Consider the following 26674-nt stretch of genomic DNA (forward strand, 5'->3'; position numbering starts at 1 on the left):
GACCCTGCAACAAATCCGGCAAGATACAGTCCACCATGCCAAACAGTGTTTTACTAAAATTCCATATGCATAATCAAGCATTACTTTTTATTTCACTGCAGGCAACTAAACAGTATAAGTCAATATTTTACTTACTATTGCCAATAAACATTTGTTTGTTTGAAATCTATCTTTTTTTGAAAAGTTTATTACCCCCAAAGTAAATATGTAAAATAAAAAATACATAAAAGGTAGCACGTAAAATGGTCCGATATGCTATAGAGAGGTTCTGGTGACGTCATATGCCAAGAAGGGTGGGAGGCAAAGTGTTTTGCAAACATCAAACAATGAGTTTTTGTCTGAAATAGGAATGCCACTCCCCATTGGACTGACAAACGTGTTGTCCCTGTTATGTCAAAAATGCTGTCACTATTTACAAACAAGCATTTGCAAGGCAATAGGTCTCACCTATGGATGGGTGTCTTTTGCATGGGTAAAGCACTGCAGGTAGACAGCAGGATCAGTATAGCTGTGCAGTGGGCAGAGGGATTAAAGGGCATCGGTGTTAGTGAAAAGACCTGGGAAACCCCACAGAGAAAGGGATGGGATCATCTGATAAAAAATATGAAAATATGTGACTAGCGATTTCATCTCACAGGTATTAGGTTTGGGACAGTCGGTCACATGTCAGGCGAGGTAATGGCTTGTTCAAAAATCTCATCATTGCCTTCCATAGTCAATTTCTGGAGGCAGCACATCGTGTGAGTATAAAGGCGTAAGCGCAACAAGTAATGGCTGTATAGAACACAATGAGTCGAGTATGTTGGGGACAATCAAAATGCAATAAAAATATAATAATAACGAAAACATGGAAGACCTAAGCCCTCGCGCTCCATGAGCTGCCGTCTCCGCACCCACATGTAGCGGGTGCGGAGATAAAGGAATCCCTGCTGGATACGGTGCGTCTACTGCTCATCTCCGCCATGAATCACCGGCGCGCGCTCCTGTAGGCACTTGTACGTTCTACGGTGCCAGCCGCCAAGTTGCCTGTGCTTTAAGTTGATGAACACATTACTCTGGAGTAATTGATTGCAACCTTGGCCAGGAGTAGCCCCTCTCACCCTTATCTCTTCAACACCCCCAGCAAGCAGCGCATTAATCACCAGACGAGCACAGCTGACTGCTTCCAAGCCGGGCCTCGGGATGCTGATACGGGAGCCTCGGACAGCAGCGCCCCCTGCGCGCGCTGCCACCTGAGCGCGCAGCCTTCTTCAAAGGAGGAACGTGCCAGCTTCTGGGTGAGGAGCAGGCAGCAGCTGCATGAACACCCCCTCAGACACAGGCATGGCATGTGAGCACACAAGTGTTTACACAATTTACCACATCAATCCCACATTGTTGAGCTTTTGTTCGTACTGACTTTTTTGTTGTTGCAGCATTTCAAGTCTGGGAATATTCACCCTCCTTTCCACTGAAACACGGCCTCACACCGGCCACTACGCCTGCTTGGACTTGAGCTGGGAGTTCTGCACAGCCCAGGGGTTGCGGAAAAGCTGGATGATGCACAGGTTGAGCGCCCGGTTCTGCAGCAGAGGGAGTAGCACCCCGTCGTCCATAATCCACACGTCCTTAATGACCACGACCGGGTAGCGGCGACACTCAGCCTCCAGCTCCTGCAGGGGGCGGGGCGGGCAAGCCCGCCGGCACTCCACACCATCCAGCAACCCCAGCTGGGCGCGGGGCTGACTGGCATGCGAGCGTGCACATGGGCTGTCTGGGCGGGGCGCAAGCTGAAAGAGATGCCGTGAGCGTGCAGGCTGCACATCGGCTGTCCAGCCCGAAGCTACACCGTGAGCGTGCACATCGGCTATCTGGGCCGAAGCTCAAACAGATGCCGTGAGCGTGCACATCGGCTGTCTGGGAAAGTGCACATCTCCTGTCCCCCTTCCAAACTCAAGTCGACAACAATAGATCTCGCTAGCGAGCAGCTGCTCTGCGTCGCTAGGCGAGACGTAGAAACAAAAAAAAATTATGAGGCGACTGCAGGGCAAAAATGGGGTACTTTTATTTTGTAATGGATTGTGAACAGTACAACTGTCAAATGAGGTTTTAGTTTGTAAATGGTGATGTGGATGTACACATTCTGCAGATCTATCAAGTAATAATAAATATAATCTCTGTTTCATTGGCAGAATAGTTGCAAGCTCACCTTGAAAAGTGGTTTTGATTTGATAAATATGTTTACTCTGCGTAGGTGCAGAAAAGGGATGTGAAGGGAGTATGGGATTGTCTGGAGGAGTGAAAGAAAGGATGAGAGGCAGACTGTTTTGCAAATTGTGCATTGTAACTATTCATTTATGTAAATAATTGACTAATCCTTGCAAAAACAGCATTCATTTACCATTGATAAACCTTCAGAAAAAGTAATTACAAAACCCATAGACCATTAAGATTTGGATGCTGTAAAGAAGAGATTAAACAGTTTTGCTTTAGACGGGGGGATAGGGCAAGGTATGAGATTGGCTGTGTAGGCCATCCACCATTGCCAGAATCCAAGTAGATAAAATGTACTGGGACAAAGAAAATACTCAAAAACATGGTGGCCTGTAAAATCCTGTTTCACTTACTCTTTCGCCAGTGTAAATTAGCAAGCTGTTGTCCTGCCTCATCATCACCTCTGTGGTGGGCCAGCGTGGCTGCTGAAGTGGTAAAAAATGGCAATGCGCAAAACGTACTCCAAGGCCCACTTCCATTATCCACACAACACCATGTCCATAATAAAAAACCTTCATCAAAGTGTTTAGCAGTGCCTGCGTTTAAGAAGGTGATCAAATGCACCTTTAAATGCTAAGTTTATCTACCTGATGCAATCTCATGAATTTTATGAGAAGCATGTGCATATACATGTAGAAATATGGATGTGGTTAAAACTAGAGAACCAAAAAATATTTAATGTGTATGAAGATCTATACCTATTGAACTATTTACACTTTATTTGTAGGTTGAGTAGTTAAGGGGGAAGTGCCTGAGAATAAAAAGGGGGATACTGCAAGAAGAGTGACCTCTAATCCAGACATAAGGGGAAGAAGAGGAAAGGGGGAAGAATTTGCCAGAAAAGAAGCTTAGGGGACTAGTGAAGTGGGCTTAATGACAGTGCAACAAGTGGAGATACTAAGAAGATGGTGTAAGGTTTAGAGGTATTATTGGTTGTTGAGAAATGCTAGGAAAAGGCTTGTTTAGAGGCTTGCGGGTTAGTTATGGATTGGGAACAGGGTGTGGGAAATAAAAGTTAAAGTGGATCCAATGTTAGAGAACATGCATGATGGGCAACTGAAAGACCCAAATACCTGGCTCCTATTCCTCCATTAAAATACTTTTTCACTTACCAATACTCTTCCAGCAATATGATGTGGGATGCTCAAAATCAATGAAAAACTCCTCTGTCTCATGCGGTGTCTAGAAAGGCATTCAGGAAGCTGTAAGGAATCCAAAAATGACTTCAGCAAAGATATAGGCCAACTCTATCCTCCACTAATGAGGCTCACATTCCTGCTCTGCCCACAACTTTGTATGTGACGATATCAAATTATTAATATTGTCCTACCATTTAATAACAAAAACATTAACCAAAATATTGAAAATGTAAGTATATATAAATAAGTATAGTATTCTAAATGCACATCAACAGTGCTTGATTATATATATTTATTATGTGTATATCATCAAGTTATAAACACATACACATCAGTCAGTCAGTCAGTGAAATCACTTTATTCGATTCTTATGTAATAAGATTCTAAAAATACAGATGTACAGGAAAGAAGAAACAATCATCATTATGTTAGAAAAAAAGAATAGCAGTTAAAAACATCCATTAAAACATCCATCATTGTGCCAAATGTTGAAAAAGACAAATAAAAATATCCTTTTAAAACAGAATAAAACATACAATACATACATAAGTATTGTGCAAACGCCTGGTCTTCCAGGAAAGAAGTTAAAAAAGATGCCATTGAGTAACAAACAAGGGGATCAGGCAGTGATTGTAGAAAATACATTCCTGAGCGGCATTGTGTAAAATTAAAATGAGTGGCAATATGAATCTCTTACGGTGTTACACGTAAAACATTGAATAAGAAAAAGATATGCAAATTTGATTGGGTGAAAACTCCGTCACATGGGCAAGGAGGAAGATCATGTATTGAGAAAATTCCTGATGGATAGGTTAACATAAAAGGGATCAAATTCAGACGAAACGTTAGTAAAATAAACCTATGGTGAGGGTTGGTCACAGTAAGTAAGTATGAGGCTGTCCCTTCCTGGTCAATCGGTCATCCAGATAGGATATTCACTGATGCTTTTAAACAGTTAGTTTTAAATCTCTCAGTTGCCCTTTGTTTAAAAAATGGTAGAGCAATTGATTGGTGAGACAAATAAGTGCTTCAAAGGTTTGCTTGGAATTTATAATTTATTAAGAAGATTGCGGTGTCTTTTATATTGAGAGTGTGTATGGCTAGTTCAACTGGTAATCTTGCAATCAAAAAACAAAGAAGCAGAAGTGATTCACATAAAATCTTCCTCATACATTTTGGCTATGTGTATATGTTAGTATTTCATAAACTACGCTGTCTTGATAAATATACATTGTAAATAGTCATCTGTTTAAAGAATCAATTAGTAGCCTTTATTAACCTCGATGAAACAGCATTCATTTGAAGTTAACAAACCTTTGGAAACTTTATTGTCAAAACATAAATAACATAAATATGTAATCACTGTTGGGTAACTCCATTGAAGGATGAGGCAGTAAGATAAGACAACGTACGACCGAGCAGATTGTGTAGCTGGTTCTAGAGAGGAACAGGTGGTAAGAAATGACTGGTTTTGTCGACAACACATTGATAGAAAACAAAAGATCAAATGTACTGAGGCAAAGGAAATACTCAAACACATGGTGAAGGAAATACTCAAACACATGGTAAAGGAAATGCACAAACACATGGTGAAGGAAATGCTCAAAAACATGGTGAAGGAAATACTCAAACACATGGTGAAGGAAATGCTCAAACACATGGTGAAGGAAATACTCAAACACATGGTGAAGGAAATGCTCAAACACATGGTGAAGGAAATACTCAAACACATGGTGAAGGAAATGCTCAACACATGGTGAAGGAAATGCTCAAACACATGGTGAAGGAAATGCTCAAACACATGGTAAAGGAAATACTCAAACACATGGTGAAGGAAATGCTCAACACATGGTGAAGGAAATACTCAAACACATGGTGAAGGAAATGCTCAAACACATGGTAAAGGAAATACTCAAACACATGGTGAAGGAAATGCTCAAACACATGGTAAAGGAAATACTCAAACACATGGTGAAGGAAATGCTCAAACACATGGTGAAGGAAATGCTCAAACACATGGTGAAGGAAATACTCAAACACATGGTGAAGGAAATGCTCAAACACATGGTTGCCTTTGATGGCCTGTCTCACCCTTTCGCCAGAATAAGGTAGGAGGCTTCGGTTCTCTCTCATTATTGTGTCTGTGGGGAACCACTGTGGCTGCTGTAAAGGTAAAAATTGCATTAGACAAAACATACTTTCAGGCCCACTTTCACTTTCCACACCAAACTCTCCCTCCAGGACCACAATGAAAGACTCTCGTTAAACTTTTCAGTAGTACCCAACTTTAAGTAGGACCATGATCACAGAGGGTGTGTTGCCAGCAACCTAGTGTCTAGTAAATCATGTGAAGTAGGAGATGAAAATATTATTTAGCTGTAAAGTCATATCTTCAGCCATGGTACCCTTCGGGTTTTAGAGGCTTTAAAGATCTCTAGTGTCAGAGCAGTGTATTTGGCTAGTTTGCCTATAGACATTCCGAAAGTATAAATAGACTGACTGAAGTATTTTTCTTTCAGACAAATAATGCACACAAATATGTTTAAAGTGAATTACAGCGAGGATACATGTTCACCTTGTTAGGATGTAAGGGAGTGGACAGGCTCATATCCAGTGGAAAGAGGTGGATCCTAGTGAAACATACTAATTCAAAACAACAAACATAAATTTGTAAGATTAATGAAAGTCATATAATTTTGCAGAGAAAGGTGAAGATTATTTTGACGAGCAAAGTGGGGCACGTTTTCCTGAACATTATCCTGGCTATGCAGTGTGTGCTATTTATTGGTACTACCTTCATGCATCTTTGTTCTTTTTTGGAATTGCACTCTGATCTCACTGCCCATATGCATGTGTTCACTAATGACTAAGAGTGTCCTAAGAGTTCTCATCTAGAGCTGAATGTAAGGTATTATCCACTATTGCCCACTTCAAAGTTTGTTAACATTGGTTATACCATCTGCTGAGAGCATAACCCAATAATTGACTACTATGTATGTGAGGGGATAAGAAAAGGAGAAAGGCAAATTAAGAGCTTTTACTACTGAAAATGTGGAGAATACATCCACTGTAACAATAACTGAATATGGAAATCTTGAGGATTTGATACCATGCATAGAAAATATATTTTTGGTAGAGGAGCAGCTTGTGTAGCTAGTTATAGAGAGGAACAGGTGGCAAGAAATTATTGGTTTTGTCTACAACACATTGATAGAAACAAAAGATCAAATGTACTGAGGCAAAGGAAATACTCAAACACATGGTGAAGGAAATGCTCAAACACATGGGGGCCTTTGATATCCTGTCTCACCCTTTCGCCAGAATAAGGTAGGAGGCTTCGGCTCTCTCTCATTATTGCGTCTGTGGGGAACCACTGTGGCTGCTGTAAAGGTAAAAAGTGCATTAGACAAAACATACTTTCAGGCCCACTTTCACTTTTCACACCAAACTCTCCTTGCATGACCACAATGAAAGACTCTCATCAAACTTTTCAGTGGTACCCAACTTTAAGTAGGACCATGATCACACAGAGTGTATTTGCCCGCAACCGAGAGGCCATTAGAATGTCGGGCGGATCGCCACTGCCCGCATGGCGGTAGCAATCCGCCCGACATTCTTTCCCGCCCTCATGCCATTCTCACCCCGCCATATTACTATGGCGGGAGGGACCCCGGCGGACGGAAGGACCGTCCGACGGTTTTCCGACGGTAGGCAATCCACCCAATTGCCTACTGGGTGGAAAAGCTGTTAATATGGTGGCGGTGTCTGGTAGACACCGCCATCCACCGCCATCAATATTAGAATGCAGACGGGGACATGCCTTTCTGTGGTGGCAATTCCGCCACAGAAAGGCATACGGTCTTCAACATTGGAGGCCCGTAGAGGGCCCCCAGGGATTCTGGGGGGTGGGGGGGTGCACATGGGGGGTACCCCCTGCATTTCAATGTACAGCATGGCAGGCACCACGCGGTGCCTGTCACGTTGTGCATTGACAGGCACAACTTGCTTTTGTGGCATTGCGGTGGGCGGTGCTTTCAGCACTGCCCGCCACAATGTTACAAATGCGGGATGCGCCCGCCAGTGTGGCAGGCGCATCCTAATTGTAGTTGCGGGACTGCCGCATGCATTGCGGGTGGTCCCGTTTCCTGGGGGTATGGCGGGCGGACAAAGTCCTCCTGCAATACTAATGACCCCTTTAGTGTCTAGTAAATCATGTGAAGTAGGAAATGACAATATTATTTAGCTGTAAAGTCATATCTTCAGCCATGGTACCCTTCGGATTTTAAAGGCTTTAAAGATCTCCAGTGTCAGAGCTATAGATATTCCACGAGTATAAATAGACTGACTGCATTAAGTATTTTTCTATCAGACAAATAATACACACAAATATGTTTAAAGTAAATAACAGCGAGGATACATGTCCACCTTGTTAGGATGTAAGGGAGTGGACAGGTTCATATCCAGTTGAAAGAGGTGGATCATTGTGAAATATACTAATTCAAAACAACAACGTAAATTTGTAAGATTAATTAAAGTCACATAATTTTGCAGAGAAAGGTAAAGATTATTTTGACCTGCAAAGTGAGGCACGTTTTCCTAAACATTAGCCTGGCTATGCAGTGTGTGCAATTTATTGGTACTACCTTCATGCATCTTTATTCTTTTTTGGAATTGCACTCTGATCTCACTGCCCATATGCATGTGTTCATTAATGACTAAGAGTGTCCTAAGAGTTCTCATCTAGAGCTGAATGTAAGGTATTATCCACTATTGCCCACTTCAAAGTTTGTTAACATTAGTTATACCATCTGCTGAGAGCATAACCCAATAATTGACTACTATGTATGTGAGGGGATAAGAAAAGGAGAACAGGCATTAAGAGCTTTTACTACTGAAAATGTGGAGAATACATCTATTAGCACCCATATAGGAAGGCCAAAAAGCCAATTGCAACTGCTGGCTTCCAGATCTTCCCTAAACCTGGAACACAGGCAAATAGGAATGCTTAGTGTGACCATTCTACTGCCTTAGACTAGCTGGGCCAGTTTCAGCATTCCAGAGAGAATTCTAATAATTATATTAATCAAAAAAGTGTCCATCCACTGTAACAATAACTGAATATGGAAATCTTGAGAAATTGATACCATGCATAGAAAATATATTTTTGGTAGAGGAGCAGCTTGTGTAGCTAGTTATAGAGAGGGACAGGTGGCAAGAAATGATTGGTTTTGTCTACAACACATTGATAGAAACAAAAGATCAAATGTACTGAGGCAAAGGAAATACTCAAACACATGGTGAAGGAAATGCTCAAACACATGGTGGCCTTTGATATCCTGTCTCACCCTTTCGCCAGAATAAGGTAGGAGGCTTCGGCTCTCTCTCATTATTGTGTCTGTGGGGAACCACTGTGGCTGCTGTAAAGGTAAAAAGTGCATTAGACAAAACATACTTTCAGGCCCACTTTCACTTTCCACACCAAACTCTCCTTGCATGACCACAATGAAAGACTCTCATCAAACTTTTCAGTGGTACTCAACTTTAAGTAGGACCATGATCACACAGAGTGTGTTTGCCCGCAACCGAGAAGCCATTAGAATGGTGGGCGGATCGCCACTGCCCGCATGGCGGTGGCGATATGCCCGACATTCTTTCCTGCCCGCATGCCATTCTGCCCCCGCCATATTACTATGGCGGACGGAACCCCGGCGGACGGAAAGACTGTCCGCCGGTTTTCCGCCGGTAGGCAATCCGCCCAATTGCCTACCGGGCGGAAAAGCTGTTAATATGGTGGCGGTGTCTGGTAGACACCGCCATCCACCGCCATCGATATTAGAATGCAGGCAGGGACATGCCTTTCCGTGGCGGCAATGCCGCCACGGAAAGGCATGCGGTCTTCAACATTGGGGGCCCATAGCGGGCCCCCAGGGATTCTGGGGGGTGGGGGGTGAACATGGGGGGTACCTATGGTACCCCTTGCATTTCAATGTACAGCATGGCAGGCACCATGCGGTGCCCGTCACGTTGTGCATTGAAAGGCACAACTTGCTTTTGTGGCATTGCAGTGGGCGGTGCTTTCAGCACTGCCCGCCGCAATGTTACAAATGCGGGATGCGCCCGCCAGTGTGGCGTACGAATCCAAATTGTAGTTGCAGGATCGCCACATGCATTGCGGGCGGTCCCGTTTCCCGGGGGTATGGCGGGCAGACAAAGTCCACCCGCAATACTAATGACCCCCCTAGTGTCTAGTAAATCATGTGAAGTAGGAAATTACAATATTATTTAGCTGTAAAGTCATATCTTCAGCCATGGTACCCTTCGGATTTTAAAGGCTTTAAAGATCTCCAGTGTCAGAGCAGTGTATTTGGCTAGTTTGCCTATAGACATTCCACGAGTATAAATAGACTGACTGCATTAAGTATTTTTCTGTCAGACAAATAATACACGCAAATATGTTTAAAGTAAATAACAGCGAGGATACATGTCCACCTTGTTAGGATGTAAGGGAGTGGACAGGTTCATATCCAGTGGAAAGAGGTGGATCCTAGTGAAACATACTAATTCAAAACAACAAACATAAATTTGTAAGATTAATGAAAGTCATATAATTTTGCAGAGAAAGGTGAAGATTATTTTGACGAGCAAAGTGGGGCACGTTTTCCTGAACATTATCCTGGCTATGCAGTGTGTGCTATTTATTGGTACTACCTTCATGCATCTTTGTTCTTTTTTGGAATTGCACTCTGATCTCACTGCCCATATGCATGTGTTCACTAATGACTAAGAGTGTCCTAAGAGTTCTCATCTAGAGCTGAATGTAAGGTATTATCCACTATTGCCCACTTCAAAGTTTGTTAACATTGGTTATACCATCTGCTGAGAGCCTAACCCAATAATTGACTACTATGTATGTGAGGGGATAAGAAAAGGAGAAAGGCAAATTAAGAGCTTTTACTACTAAAAATGTGGAGAATACATCCACTGTAACAATAACTGAATATGAAAATCTTGAGGATTTGATACCATGCATAGAAAATATATTTTTGGTAGAGGAGCAGCTTGTTTAGCTAGTTATAGAGAGGGACAGGTGGCAAGAAATGATTGGGTTTGTCTACAACACATTGATAGAAAAAAAAGATCAAATGTACTGAGGCAAAGGAAATACTCAAACACATGGTGAAGGAAATGCTCAAACACATGGTGGCCTTTGATATCCTGTCTCACCCTTTCGCCAGAATAAGGTAGGAGGCTTCGGCTCTCTCTCATTATTGCGTCTGTGGGGAACCACTGTGGCTGCTGTAAAGGTAAAAAGTGCATTAGACAAAACATACTTTCAGGCCCACTTTCACTTTCCACACCAAACTCTCCTTGCATGACCACAATGAAAGACTCTCATCAAACTTTTCAGTGGTACCCAACTTTAAGTAGAACCATGATCACACAGAGTGTATTTGCCCGCAACCGAGAGGCCATTAGAATGTCGGGCGGATCGCCACTGCCCGCAGGGCAGTAGCAATCCGCCCGACATTCTTTCCCGCCCTCATGCCATTCTCACCCCGCCATATTACTATGGCGGGAGGGACCCCGGCGGACGGAAGGACCGTCCGCCGGTTTTCCGACGGTAGGCAATCCACCCAATTGCCTACTGGGTGGAAAAGCTGTTAATATGGTGGCGGTGTCTGGTAGACACCGCCATCCACCGCCATCAATATTAGAATGCAGGCGGGGACATGCCTTTCTGTGGTGGCAATTCCGCCACAGAAAGGCATACGGTCTTCAACATTGGGGGCCCGTAGAGGGCCCCCAGGGATTCTGGGGGGTGGGGGGGTGCACATGGGGGGTACCCCCTGCATTTCAATGTACAGCATGGCAGGCACCACGCGGTGCCTGTCACGTTGTGCATTGACAGGCACAACTTGCTTTTGTGGCATTGCGGTGGGCGGTGCTTTCAGCACTGCCCGCCACAATGTTACAAATGCGGGATGCGCCCGCCAGTGTGGCAGGCGCATCCTAATTGTAGTTGCGGGACTACCGCATGCATTGCGGGTGGTCCCGTTTCCCGGGGGTATGGCGGGCGGACAAAGTCCTCCTGCAATACTAATGACCCCTTTAGTGTCTAGTAAATCATGTGAAGTAGGAAATGACAATATTATTTAGCTGTAAAGTCATATCTTCAGCCATGGTACCCTTCGGATTTTAAAGGCTTTAAAGATCTCCAGTGTCAGAGCTATAGATATTCCACGAGTATAAATAGACTGACTGCATTAAGTATTTTTCTATCAGACAAATAATACACACAAATATGTTTAAAGTAAATAACAGCGAGGATACATGTCCACCTTGTTAGGATGTAAGGGAGTGGACAGGTTCATATCCAGTTGAAAGAGGTGGATCATTGTGAAATATACTAATTCAAAACAACAAACGTAAATTTGTAAGATTAATTAAAGTCACATAATTTTGCAGAGAAAGGTAAAGATTATTTCGACCTGCAAAGTGAGGCACGTTTTCCTAAACATTAGCCTGGCTATGCAGTGTGTGCAATTTATTGGTACTACCTTCATGCATCTTTATTCTTTTTTGGAATTGCACTCTGATCTCACTGCCCATATGCATGTGTTCATTAATGACTAAGAGTGTCCTAAGAGTTCTCATCTAGAGCTGAATGTAAGGTATTATCCACTATTGCCCACTTCAAAGTTTGTTAACATTAGTTATACCATCTGCTGAGAGCATAACCCAATAATTGACTACTATGTATGTGAGGGGATAAGAAAAGGAGAACAGGCATTAAGAGCTTTTACTACTGAAAATGTGGAGAATACATCTATTAGCACCCCTATAGGAAGGCCAAAAAGCCAATTGCAACTGCTGGCTTCCAGATCTTCCTTAAACCTGGAACACAGGCAAATAGGAATGCTTAGTGTGACCATTCTACTGCCTTAGACTAGCTGGGCCAGTTTCAGCATTCCAGAGAGAATTCTAATAATTATATTAATCAAAAAAGTGTCCATCCACTGTAACCATAACTGAATATGGAAATCTTGAGAAATTGATACCATGCATAGAAAATATATTTTTGGTAGAGGAGCAGCTTGTGTAGCTAGTTATAGAGAGGGACAGGTGGCAAGAAATGATTGGTTTTGTCTACAACACATTGATAGAAACAAAAGATCAAATGTACTGAGGCAAAGGAAATACTCAAACACATGGTGAAGGAAATGCTCAAACACATGGTGGCCTTTGATATCCTGTCTCACCCTTTCGCCAGAATAAGGTAGGAGGCTTCGGCTCTCTCTCATTATTGTGTCTGTGGGGAACCACTGTGGCTGCTGTAAAGGTAAAAAGTGCATTAGACAAAACATACTTTCAGGCCCACTTTCACTTTCCACACCAAACTCTCCTTGCATGACCACAATGAAAGACTCTCATCAAACTTTTCAGTGGTACTCAACTTTAAGTAGGACCATGATCACACAGAGTGTGTTTGCCCGCAACCGAGAGGTCATTAGAATGTCGGGCGGATCGCCACTGCCCGCATGGCGGTGGCGATATGCCCGACATTCTTTCCCGCCCGCATGCCATTCTGCCCCCGCCATATTACTATGGCGGACGGAACCCCGGCGGACGGAAAGACTGTCTGCCGGTTTTCCGCTGGTAGGCAATCCGCCCAATTGCCTACCGGGCGGAAAAGCTGTTAATATGGTGGCGGTGTCTGGTAGACACCGCCATCCACCGCCATCGATATTAGAATGCAGGCAGGGACATGCCTTTCCGTGGCGGCAATGCCGCCACGGAAAGGCATGCGGTCTTCAACATTGGGGGCCCGTAGCGGGCCCCCAGGGATTCTGGGGGGTGGGGGGTGAACATGGGGGGTACCTATGGTACCCCTTGCATTTCAATGTACAGCATGGCAGGCACCATGCGGTGCCCGTCACGTTGTGCATTGAAAGGCACAACTTGCTTTTGTGGCATTGCAGTGGACGGTGCTTTCAGCACTGCCCGCCGCAATGTTACAAATGCGGGATGCGCCCGCCAGTGTGGCGTGCGAATCCTAATTGTAGTTGCAGGATCGCCACATGCATTGCGGGCGGTCCCGTTTCCCGGGGGTATGGCGGGCAGACAAAGTCCACCCGCAATACTAATGACACCCCTAGTGTCTAGTAAATCAAGTGAAGTAGGAAATTACAATATTATTTAGCTGTAAAGTCATATCTTCAGCCATGGTACCCTTCGGATTTTAAAGGCTTTAAAGATCTCCAGTGTCAGAGCAGTGTATTTGGCTAGTTTGCCTATAGACATTCCACGAGTATAAATAGACTGACTGCATTAAGTATTTTTCTGTCAGACAAATAATACACGCAAATATGTTTAAAGTAAATAACAGCGAGGATACATGTCCACCTTGTTAGGATGTAAGGGAGTGGATAGGTTCATATCCAGTGGAAAGAGGTGGATCCTAGTGAAACATACTAATTCAAAACAACAAACATAAATTTGTAAGATTAATGAAAGTCATATAATTTTGCAGAGAAAGGTGAAGATTATTTTGACGAGCAAAGTGGGGCACGTTTTCCTGAACATTATCCTGGCTATGCAGTGTGTGCTATTTATTGGTACTACCTTCATGCATCTTTGTTCTTTTTTGGAATTGCACTCTGATCTCACTGCCCATATGCATGTGTTCACTAATGACTAAGAGTGTCCTAAGAGTTCTCATCTAGAGCTGAATGTAAGGTATTATCCACTATTGCCCACTTCAAAGTTTGTTAACATTGGTTATACCATCTGCTGAGAGCATAACTCAATAATTGACTACTATGTATGTGAGGGGATAAGAAAAGGAGAAAGGCAAATTAAGAGCTTTTACTACTGAAAATGTGGAGAATACATCCACTGTAACAATAACTGAATATGGAAATCTTGAGGATTTGATACCATGCATAGAAAATATATTTTTGGTAGAGGAGCAGCTTGTATAGCTAGTTATAGAGAGGGACAGGTGGCAAGAAATGATTGGGTTTGTCTACAACACATTGATAGAAACAAAAGATCAAATGTACTGAGGCAAAGGAAATACTCAAACACATGGTGAAGGAAATGCTCAAACACATGGTGGCCTTTGATATCCTGTCTCACCCTTTCGCCAGAATAAGGTAGGAGGCTTCGGCTCTCTCTCATTATTGCGTCTGTGGGGAACCACTGTGGCTGCTGTAAAGGTAAAAAGTGCATTAGACAAAACATACTTTCAGGCCCACTTTCACTTTCCACACCAAACTCTCCTTGCATGACCACAATGAAAGACTCTCATCAAACTTTTCAGTGGTACTCAACTTTAAGTAGGACCATGATCACACAGAGTGTGTTTGCCCGCAACCGAGAGGCCATTAGAATGTCGGGCGGATCGCCACTGCCCGCATGGCGGTGGCGATATGCCCGACATTCTTTCCCGCCCGCATGCCATTCTGCCCCCGCCATATTACTATGGCGGACGGAACCCCGGCGGACGGAAAGACTGTCCGACGGTTTTCCGCCGGTAGGCAATCCGCCCAATTGCCTACCGGGCGGAAAAGCTGTTAATATGGTGGCGGTGTTTGGTAGACACCGCCATCCACCGCCATCGATATTAGAATGCAGGCAGGGACATGCCTTTCCGTGGCGGCAATGCCGCCACGGAAAGGCATGCGGTCTTCAACATTGGGGGCCCGTAGCGGGCCCCCAGGGATTCTGGGGGGTGGGGGGTGAACATGGGGGGTACCTATGGTACCCCTTGCATTTCAATGTACAGCATGGCAGGCACCATGCGGTGCCCGTCACGTTGTGCATTGAAAGGCACAACTTGCTTTTGTGGCATTGCAGTGGGCGGTGCTTTCAGCACTGCCCGCCGCAATGTTACAAATGTGGGATGCGCCCGCCAGTGTGGCGTGCGAATCCTAATTGTAGTTGCAGGATCGCCACATGCATTGCGGGCGGTCCCGTTTCCCGGGGGTATGGCGGGCAGACAAAGTCCACCCGCAATACTAATGACCCCCCTAGTGTCTAGTAAATCATGTGAAGTAGGAAATTACAATATTATTTAGCTGTAAAGTCATATCTTCAGCCATGGTACCCTTCGGATTTTAAAGGCTTTAAACATCTCCAGTGTCAGAGCAGTGTATTTGGCTAGTTTGCCAATAGACATTCCACGAGTATAAATAGACTGACTGCATTAAGTATTTTTCTGTCAGACAAATAATACACGCAAATATGTTTAAAGTAAATAACAGCGAGGATACATGTCCACCTTGTTAGGATGTAAGGGAGTGGACAGGTTCATATCCAGTGGAAAGAGGTAAAATATTTTTTATACAAACAATTGGTCTGAGTTTAGTCTTTGAGTGTGTGACATAATTTCTTGGCTGAGTGTGTAGAGTAAATGCTTAACACTACCCTCTGATAACGTCTTACTGCTCACCCTCACTACCACAAATAGAGAGTAAGGCATTATCTATTTTTACTTCTGAAAGCCTTTGGGGGTCCACTGGACTCTGTGCACACTATACCTTACTTTGGTATAGTATATACAGAGCCAGCTTCCTACAGTAGGCAGAGTGGGTGACCCCCAGCACTTCAGTATATCTCTACAAGCCACCATCAGGACCTAGCTGCAAAAAAATAGGGCACAGCGGTCCAGGGTTTGTTCACCCCACTTGCCTAATGAGCCCACTTGAGGTGTCAGCCTCACTTCTTAGCCCAAAACATCCAATATTCTATCACCCACCCATTTCCACCAGGCCCCAGTTTTGGACATTGCCTCAGTGTGTGCATCAGGGTGCCCTTCTTGCGGTAAACCCTCAGGCATTGTTCATCTGTTGCCCGACCCATACGGAACAGACGGGTCCAAGTTTAGTATGCCCTATGCAGGAATTTCAATTGGATCAAGCAGAATTCCGCCTCCATCGCGACCTCTCTGGGATACCGACATGCCTGCCCCCATTCATCATCATCCAGTCTACCCAGATCCCACTCCCATCTTTCTCTCAAAGATTCAAGCGATGGAAGGCTGTTACTGAAGAGTGTGGAGCAGAACTGGGACACTGCATGCTCTGTCTTTGGGCACCCAGCACCCTGTATTCCATGGAAGACTCCTTTTCCACCTCCCATTTACCTAGTATGAATCGCATCTGTTGTAACTTCAGAAATTGACTGCCTGACAGCTCATATTCAGCGTGCAAATCAGTAAACGGGGTCACTGCATCTTCCCTCCATATGCCACCAAGTTTGGAGATCCCCAACAGGTCCCATTTTTGATTTCCCTCTATCTCGCAGAAACCACAGAGTGGGTCTGAGGCCCAAATGGTGGCCGCTAATGTCAATCTGCCCCGCCACCGCAGTGTTACATCGCCCCCTTCCATATGTTGACCACTGTCTCCGTGATAAACGGGATGGAGTAGCCCTCCCCCTCCGTAGAGTCAACAGAGGTATCCCTCTGGGGTCATAGCAGTATGCTCCGCTCTCAAGGAGGGTTCTTGTTGGGATGAAAAGGCCCAATCATTAACAGTCAGCAGCGGTGAGGCCCAGTAATAGAGCCAGAGGTGTGGGAGGGCAATGCCCCCCTCCATCTGGCGTCTTGTCAGTAGCAAGAGGGCGATTCTTGGTATCCCACATCCCACAGCAGCACCCTTGTGGCATTGTCCACCCTGTGGAAGAAGGCATCCGGGACTAGGAAGGGGGTATTCAGCAGACTGTACAAAAAGTTGATAAATAGATCATCTTATAAAGGGCCACTCAACCCAGGAGTGAGATTCCTCCATCTCTCCACATCCCTCTGATAGGCCTCTAGGATTTTCACCAGGATTCCCTGCAGGAACAAGTTCCGGTTTGGTGTCACAAAAATACCCAAGTATCGTAACCCCTGGGACGCCCATCGGAATGGGCAATCCATAGCCCAGTATGAGTCTCCCACTTCCATAGAGAAGGCCACAAACTTTTGCCAATTAATGCAGAACACCGCATACGTACCAAATCTCCAGGATGAGGAGAATTCTCAGCACAGACCACGGCATCCGCAAGGTAGAGGAAGATATCATCAGCATATAGTGAAACATCATCCTCACAGCCCAGGTCCTTTCGGAGGTCCCATATTTGTGCATCTATTCAGATCCACGATGCCAGAGGTTCAAGAGCGACCATAAAATGGAGAGGTAAGAGCAGACAGCCCTGCTGGGTGCACCTGTATAGTCCAAAACTTTCTGTGAGGTCCCCATTGTCTAGGACTCTTGCCACCGGGTCTTTATATAGTAGGCCAACCCAGGATACGATATAGGATTCAAATCCCTAATTGCAGAGTATGGTCATGTTACGGAGTCAAAACCCTTCTCGGCTTCCAAGGTCAGAAGGACCCCTGACACTGCAGTGTGCCAAGCAGCCCATCAATATCTGCAGATTATGACTCATGGCCCTGTCTGGCATAAATTAACAAGCGAGTCAACCACCTGCCTGAGGTAGTTTGCTAGAATCTTGGTAAGGATTTCCGTTTCTATGTTAATCAATGAGATGAGCGTCTAAGAGGCACAATCATCTATGGGTTTCCTATCCCTATGGATCAGAACAGCTGTGGCTTCTATAAGGTCATGCGGAGAGGTGTCCATCTCCTTGGCTGTGCTAACCATAGAGAGGATTGGCTTTGCCACTTTAGACGTTACATTGTTAAAAAAACCTGCAGGGAAGCAGTTAGGGATGTGAGTTTTGCTATTGCTCAGTTGGGAGATAACTGCAGCCATCTCACCCTCCTTGATTTTCCCATCCAGTGCTTCCACCTGGTCAGGATAAAATAACTATTCTTAACTGCACATTTACTTAACTTGACTATATATACATCTCTGTTTTTAGTTGCTCTATCTATGGCTGCCTCATCTTCATTTCACTTCATGCCTCTTTACATCACTCTGCAGGTCTTTTCCATCTAATATTTCTCCCCTTGTTTCAGTTTCTTATTGTTCTCTTCCTCCTTTCTCCTTATCTCACTCTGAGCTAAAGTCTGATCATGAAAAACCAGAGTCTTGGGTCCCAGATATGCTGGTGATCACCACCAGCACAAATCTAGTGCTAGTACACTACACTTTAACGCATCCTTGGTATGTTGTGTGAGTGTTAATTTCTCGCCCTGCTTACCAAGTCCTTTTGTCAATTGAAGGTTCAAACTTCCTTCAGAGATTTTGTTCAGACTCAATGGTATAATATTAATGCAATACAATACCTGAACGCCTCCTGTAGGGTGACAAACTGACTTGGTGTTTGTAGTATCTGTCATTAACCCCAGCCTCTGTGGGGTCCCTGTCTACTCACCTTGGGTGGTTCCTTGGGGTCCCAGTGATTCTACGTGCTCTAGACCTTGTCTTGATCTCAGTTGTGACTGTTATACCACTATTTTAATATATGGTTTGGTCTCCCCCTGGAGCCCACTGTGTATTGTGCTACTTACAATTGTTCTATTGATTACATAGTGTGTCCTTTGTGTTTTAGCCTCGTGTAGAGGATAGTAGAGAGTGTTATATTAATAAATACATATTTTTATATAACTACTGCGTGGTTCCCCTTCATTTATTCATTCAGGATTTGATATTCTGGTAAAACAAGCTGCTTTACATTCCTTCAAGATTAAGCCTGAAGGAGGCTCTCCGCAGCTACCACTAGGATAGCTTCCATGACCTCATACATCATAAGGGTCGATTGGACTGGTGCAAGGTGCCGACTTTAATTAGTGGACCGCATATACCAGGCCAACTTTCACAGAGTTCATGTGTTTAACAAGGATGGAGTGAACCTACTTGAAATTTTGTAACTGATAATCTAGAGAGTGTACTCCCAGTTGTGAAGTTATGCTTGAATGAAAGAGTTAACAATTATGTTGTTGAGCTCAGACATTCCAAAAAGCATACCTGCTTATTCTAGCATTTTGATTTTTCTATGTTCATGGCAATAGAGTACTCCAACTGTCCCACTGTATCTATTTCATAAACCCATTCCATTATTATTGGGGCCGGAGAATTTTTCTTGGCTCTTGTAATGATTTATCAGGCTACATTAATTAAAGCAAAGATGCTTCTGCCATTATTTTCAAAGCAGCATTTTATGTGTTGTCACTCATTTACCAGCACCTAAACCCAAGCACACTCTGGTCTTTTTTGTTTTTTTTAGATATTTTGATTGTGGTCGTAAGTAAGACACAAAATAACATATTACAAAACATCCCTCAGTTGGTGGTGCGACAGTTGTAAGACATAACAATCAAACAATCATAGAGACAATGTAGCTGGCTGCATGAAAAAAAAGGAATAAGATCAAGGAAAGAAAAAACAAGGAAAGTATATACTATGGAGATGGGTGGTAATGACCTGCCTGCAAATGCACCAAACAGCCCCTAAACGGTGCCCATATCTTCCTAAGCCAAGCATGCTGGTCATCATTATCGATAATCAGGCTATCCAATAGGCCTATATTGATAAATTCATGCCACCAGAGCATAGCGTTGGGACCCTGGGCCAGCAACCAATATCAAGCCAGAATCAATCGAGCTAGAGAGATAGCACAGAACAAAATTCCACTTAGGTGGACTGGTACACAAGGTGAATGACCCAATAGAATGAATTTAGGGTCCCACCTCATGATAGTTATGCAAAGCATATTCAGCTTAACAAATATGGTCTGCCAGTTCTGAAAAATAATAGGACAAATGACGAAGATATGAACTGACTCTGCCCAATCGCCAGAATATCGAAAACACTTTGAGTCCTGCCTCAAATTCATAATAAATAAACAATAAGGAGTCATTGATAAATTTGAAGTGATGAGTTTTAACCCAGGAGACATTCTGAACTGTATTTGATCAAATATTTTCATGTCTTATTTCATCAGGAATAACTTGGACCCCAAGATGTCGGCTTCACTTATCAGCCAATGTCTGAAAAATATCAGGCCATTGTTTGATCTGTGCTGTCAGGATCATTTGATACACCTGACTAATACTCTTCTTAGGTGGGCACTGCCTCAAGTATTCTAAAAAGGCGTTAGCAGAACAATTAACGTCTTCCACCCTCGAAAAATACCCAAGCAAGGAAGAGAAAATCACTGTGATAGTATCTCGAAAGAGAGAAGATGGCCACCCTTAAAGAAAGAGCCTAAAGTAAGTATGCAGGATGCCTGCCAGCAGTTGATCACATTTTCGTGCAGTTAATGGGAAAAGTTAGGATTATAACTTATATAAGAATATGTGTTAAATAATGTGATCGCCGATATGTGTATTTTCGGATAAGCTTAAAGAGAGTCAAAGAACCCCCAGAGACTTAAAACGTGTCTGCTTGAAATAGACAGTATCGATAATGCCAAAGTGTGGGGTGATATCGGCTCCCCAAGAGAGGAATTCCGGAAACAAACCGCCTAGTCTCCATGGTTCGCACCCCAATGCTTTTACTAGTTGGGACATAAATGCTGACAGAAAGTAGATACGTAAATCTGGTAATTAAAGTCCACCCTCCAGTCGTGGTCTTTGTAACATAAGTATGTTAGCACTAGTCTTTTTATACCCCCAGATGAATTTTTGCCAGCTGGCCTCTGTCTGTGTAAAAAAGTCTTTGGCTAAATACAAAGGTATGCTCGAAAAAGGTATAGGTAGCAAGGGAGAACAATCACCTTGATTAAGTTGCATTGACAGATTAGACCAATGTGAAAATGATGCCACTTACTCAATATCTCCTGCGTTCTACCGGATAGTACGCCATAATGAGATTCCCTTACATCCTCCATTTTCACAGAGACTTCGATCCCCAGGTAGGTCATCGACTTGACCAATCACCTAATATCCCAAGAAGGGACAGTCTGGTGAGGACCAGGGACTTATTAAGGTTTAGTTGTAGCCAGAAATAACCCCACACTCATTAGCCAATTTTTCAATAGCTACCGTAGAATTCTCTGAGCAGAGGTCATGATGATAATGTCGTCAGCATAGGCAAACACTTTGAGCTCCAGTTGATGGATCCGTAGCAAAGGAATATCCCTCAAGCTCTTGAGGGCTTGAATTTAAGGTTCTATATAATGTGCAAAGAGCAAAGGTGTAAGTGGATTTCCCTTTATGGGTGCCACAATTTATATGAATTAGGTCGGTAGAAGACCCTGAACATAAGACCCTAGCCTGAAGATTCTGGTAAAGCTGTTGAATCAAAGTAATAAAGTGCCACCCAAACTCTTACACAGCCATAATGGCCCTAAGAAATGGCCATGAGCCCCAGTCGAAGGCCTTTTCAGCATCTAGCATTATTGCTCCGACCGGATTTCCCTGAGCACAGCCTGCCTCAAGAGCAGTGATAACAATATAGACATGGGTGGTGTTATCCCGCACTGGAACAAAACCACGTTGATTCTCATCAACAAGATCAGAAATAACCGTAGCAAGCCTGTTTGCTAAAATCTAATTATAAATCTTGGAATCAGTATTAATCAAAGAAATAGGCTGATATGAACCACTGAGAAAGGGATCTTTCCCTTTCTTAGGAAAGATGACAATTTTGGTCATAGTCCATGACACAGGAACCTGCCCAAGTAATTCGAAAGAGTTGAATAGATCATGGAGAACCGGCACTGCAGGATGTGACAAACTAACATAGACATCTAATGGAAGTTGATCGGTGCCACAGGCCTTGTGTCGTGCCAGCTAGTCAATAGCATCTTAAACTCCAGAGACTGATATTTGACCTTCTAGCTTATACTATTGTGTAGTAGACAGTTTCCAGTGATGGCGGACCCAAAGAAACGGAACGATCTGGTCCGTGAAAGGGACCAATTCTTATTCATACAACTTCTGATAAAAGCTGTTGAACTTCTCTTGCATAAAGGGAGGATTGGTCACAATAGCCCCTTGAGGGTTCTTAATTCCAGAAATAGCAGATGCATTAGCTCTATCATGGACCCGGAAAGATAACACTCAGCCCATTTCTTGGATAAAGAATTGTGATCTGATATAACCCTAGGATTCAAAGACACTCTCTACAAATATGGACACCTTGAACTCACAACTCGTGCAAGTCGATAAGGTTCAGGAAAGCCTTCCAACTGTCACGGGAGCAGTCAAGACCCAGATCTCAGGACAGGAAGTTCAGATGACCATGCTCTCATCAAGGGTCTAAGATTTGGGGAATAAGTCTCACCGGAATAACCTCAGGATATTAGGGATCCCCAAGGGGTCAGAGAAACAATCCTAGAGGCTATATAGTGTTGTTGTTCCGGTAAGCCTTTCCTACACTGGGGGCTGGGACATAGACAGCTTGATTGAGAGAGCTCATCATTATCCATTCTCACATCCTCGTTATTCACGGGCCATTCTGATATATGTGGGTAACTTCCTCCTCCGTTAGGAGATAAACAGGGCAGCTCGTCCAAGATCACCAGTGAAAGCAGCTGCAGTTGACTTTTTTGTTCGATCAGATTTCTCTCGTAGACTGTAGTTCGGCGTTGGCAGCTGAGAGAGCATATCCCGCACTACAAAAGCTTAGAGCTTCGGTTTCATTACTGGAGCCTGCAATCCTGTGCATCCAATATGAGGAGCAAACGCATTCATGTTTTGAACAGCCTGAGGTTGAGGAACTCTTGACCAAGTCAGTGGGGGGAAATAAGGAGACTAATGGATCTGGCTGATTCTGTTTTGTCTTTTTCTTCTTGATTCTTTTTCCTTCTCTGTTGTTATAGAGTGGTTTATTCAGTCTCTTGGGTATGCCTTCTCTCTTTTTTTTAATTTCTCTTTTCTAACGGAAGCTTTAGGTCTGCAGGGTCAGCTGACACCTAGCTTTGATTTCATGAATGTTTCATGAGGGTTCGTAATTTATTGATTATGGCTGTCCTTTGGGCAGGAGTCTCGGGTGGTCTCTGGCCTGCCCTGCCCCTTTTGTTCTTTTTCCCACATCCATCCAAGGGTGCTCCAGGGGAAGGGGAGTTTATGTACTCATGTCTACTGCAGTGCTAGTGGTATTCTTTTGGCAGGGGGGTGGTCAGCCCTTTTTTCTGGCCTTGCATGGAAGGGATAGGGTTGGGGGGAAGCTGTGGGTCACTTTTGTGTTTATACTGAATTTTTCTATGCAATTGTTGGTCAGGTTGCTGGAAAGAAATGAGGCCTTATGGTTGTGGATGGTAAAATTGGGACAAGGAATGATTCTGTGCTGTTGTTCTCTTTCAGGGTGTACTGGTTGTTCGATCAAGAATGTCCAGGTTTTCCCAGGGGTGTGGTCCTGACCAGCATCTTCATATTCTTTGGTGGAATATCAATGGAATGTAGCTATCTTATAAGTGAACATTAATTAAAGAAGTGCTACACTACCTTGAATAAACAGGCCTCTCTTCTGGATGATTTCTAGTATCAAGTACTATCCTCAGCTTATTTCACTTATCTCAGAGAGGGATTACTGGCTCAGGATCATAGCTAGACACTCATCAACCACTGTACAGATGTGAGTGGACGATAGTTCATAGCAAAAGTCAAGGGGGGACAATTACGCATTATGCCATGTGTACTCTATGGAGCCAATACTGATGATCCTGTCATCTCTAATAGTCTGCTTTCTGAGATACATCAATTGTCAGAACCATTGATTATTTGCGGGGAAATAACATCGTCCCTAACCCATGGATAGACTCCTCGTTTAGTAGTTGAGGGCTAAAGTCCTGTTCGAGAACCACCTAAATTGCAGCCTCAGGATCACCGGAACACTGCCAGGGAACAGCGATTCCCTGGCGGCTGCTGCGGGGCATTGGTGGTCCGACCACCCTAATTGTAATAGGGTGGTCGAAGACTGCTGCACCCCCAGAGTCTGGTGGTCTTTAGATTGCCAGACTCTTAATAAGCCCCTTGGTATCTCCTTTATCCCTAGGGTTATATTGGATCACAATTCTTTGTCTCTTCACTCTTTTGTTAATCCTGACAAATTGGGACTTTAAAAAAACTAAGCATGTCCAGCATAGGAAATTGAACATTGAAGATATACGTTGGTTAGCTTTGCTGTCATCCTAAATGTGCTAGTTTCTGTAGACCAGCTGATGCTAATATTTTGATGGTCAGTGTTGGAAACTTTAAAGTCAGTGACACCCAGTTAGCCATTAGTGTTGCCATAATTTGTTAGAGAAGGACGATAATGGATTCCTCATCTATTTGAAAAAATGTCAGTATCTAGTGGTTGAGGAATGAAAATAGCATTATAATCCATTTTGAAATTCTTTAAAAACACATCCTGACTTACATAAAATGAAATGCTAAAATGGACAATTATGGCACATGTGTTGGAAGATTATGATTGGCTCATATTGTATTTTTAGAGAAACAAGGAAAGTTGAAAGTGTTCCTTATAGCCTGCCAGTTATGACAGATCATCTTAATAATTTTAAATCTAATTATGTTGAAGTATTTTAGAGAATAAAATTGAAATTTCTGGCTTTTGTTTACGATGGATCAGTTGCTTTTCATAGTTATTCAGAGATTTTTTTGTTTACTTACAACTGATGGGGTATCACCAGTAATCAGACAGATTACCGATGTGCTGCTCAAAAAAGAAGCTCTGTAGACTGGTCATGCTAGGCCTCTTTGCCCGGCTTAGAAGACATGTTTTTTCACATGAGAATCTTATATATTTATTTTGAGTTAAAATTGTTAATTCCTGCTTGTTTTTTAATTTATGAAGAGCAAGCATCTTGCCACTCTTCGCATATGCATAGAAAAGATGTAAATGGCTATCCTGCTATAGGACCTTTCGCTCCTCAAAGCATCTCATTATTTCTGCGTATCTCTAAATTGTTATGGTAGCACTTTACTTCGTGAATGTTTAACTTGAAAAATTTCATCATAGCGGAGCTCAGCACCCTGAATTGCATATTCTAAATTGGACAATTTTCCTTAAGATTTCAGCTTTAAATGTGTCTCAAACAAATACCATGTAACAGAAATACATCCATGGAGCATAAAGGAAACATGAATATTCCCCCCACTGATATCTCCTCTTACTTACCCAGTCTCCCTCAGCATTGTACAGTATGGCACTGAACATCACAGAGCTGCTCCACTGTATATTCCTGTCATGGAATGGCCAGACTGATAGCTGTAAATACACAAAAAAGAGAGCCAGGCACAACCCAGTACAAGGCCCACCTTCAGTAACCGCCATCTCTGCCCTCCACAAATGATCACTCTTTTATCACTAGACCACACTTCCCAAATCTGCTTAAGTAAGGAATTGCTACACAGTCATCGAAGAAGTCTTAATGACATTATGTGGAATTGCAGATGAAATAGCATTTACCTGGAATGCTATTAGCATCAGTAATCTTTATAGATTCACTCACTTTGAATAGATCTTAACATTAGAAGAGAATCCCATACCATCTAGATATAACACACCAATGTTGACATTTGCCCTTCATAGCAGTACCTTCAAGGGAGATGTTACTGAAGCTACAAGTTGAAAAACATGCAGAGGGCACAAGGTTATCACTTTGCAGCCATATCTTCAGTTCTGCAATATTCAGAGGCTCCCTCTTTCCCGTACACACTGGCATGTGTCAGAACCCCCAGTACAATTACTGTTATCCTTAAGGATTCTTAATAGAGCATTCAGTATGCTTTAGATGGAGAAGCCATTAAAGGCATTTCAAATAGACCAATAAGTCTATGGAGAAAGTGATCTTGTATTACCCTTGGTCGAATTTTTCTTTTGACCCATGAGATCCATGGCGGCAGATTCAAGTATTTTGGTATATGCCACGTATCATTCAGAGAGATGCAAGGAATGCTGGAGGAAATGAAGGGTTTTGTTTATTTCTTTATAGTTTAGTGGACCAATTTTTGTCAGCCATTTACAAGACCATAATCTACTGAATAGATGAGCAATTCAAATGTGGTGCTGAACAGTTCAAGAACCTTCAAAGGACCATTGTACTTTCTATGTCAGTAGGGTGATGCTCCATTGTTGGAGAAAGATGCCCACAACTGGAGAATAAGTTATATATTTTCTACTTGTTTTCCTTGTGGATTTCATTGTACGTTAATGTGTGCATGTGTGTGAGTGTGCATGCTTGTGTATGAATATGTATTTTTATTTTTTGCAAATTAATTCTGCTTATTTACATTTGCCTTTTTTTGGGTTCTTTTTCAGTAGATGAAAGAAACATCCTGCCTGAATAGCAACTGGTTAAAAAAGTGTTTCTACAGCTAGAATTTATAGCATGGGGAAAAAAACAATCTGTCAGAGGCACTGGTGTTGATGATTCTT

The 26674-nt window shown here is 43.2% G+C and overlaps 1 protein-coding gene across 1 annotated transcript in view; it reads right to left on the minus strand.

Annotated features, from left to right (window-relative positions):
* Positions 1-1475: 1475 nt before the first annotated feature.
* Positions 1476-26674, minus strand: part of LOC146821369 (uncharacterized) — a 181830-nt gene continuing 156631 nt past the window's right edge. The window contains exon 11 of the mRNA XM_085609837.1: positions 1476-1769. Coding sequence (XP_085465963.1) covers positions 1476-1769 — 294 coding nt within the window. The remainder of the gene's footprint in view (positions 1770-26674) is intronic.

This window comes from Triturus cristatus, chromosome 6, assembly GCF_964204655.1.
Source record: "Triturus cristatus chromosome 6, aTriCri1.1, whole genome shotgun sequence".
NCBI classification, from domain to species: domain Eukaryota; kingdom Metazoa; phylum Chordata; class Amphibia; order Caudata; family Salamandridae; genus Triturus; species Triturus cristatus.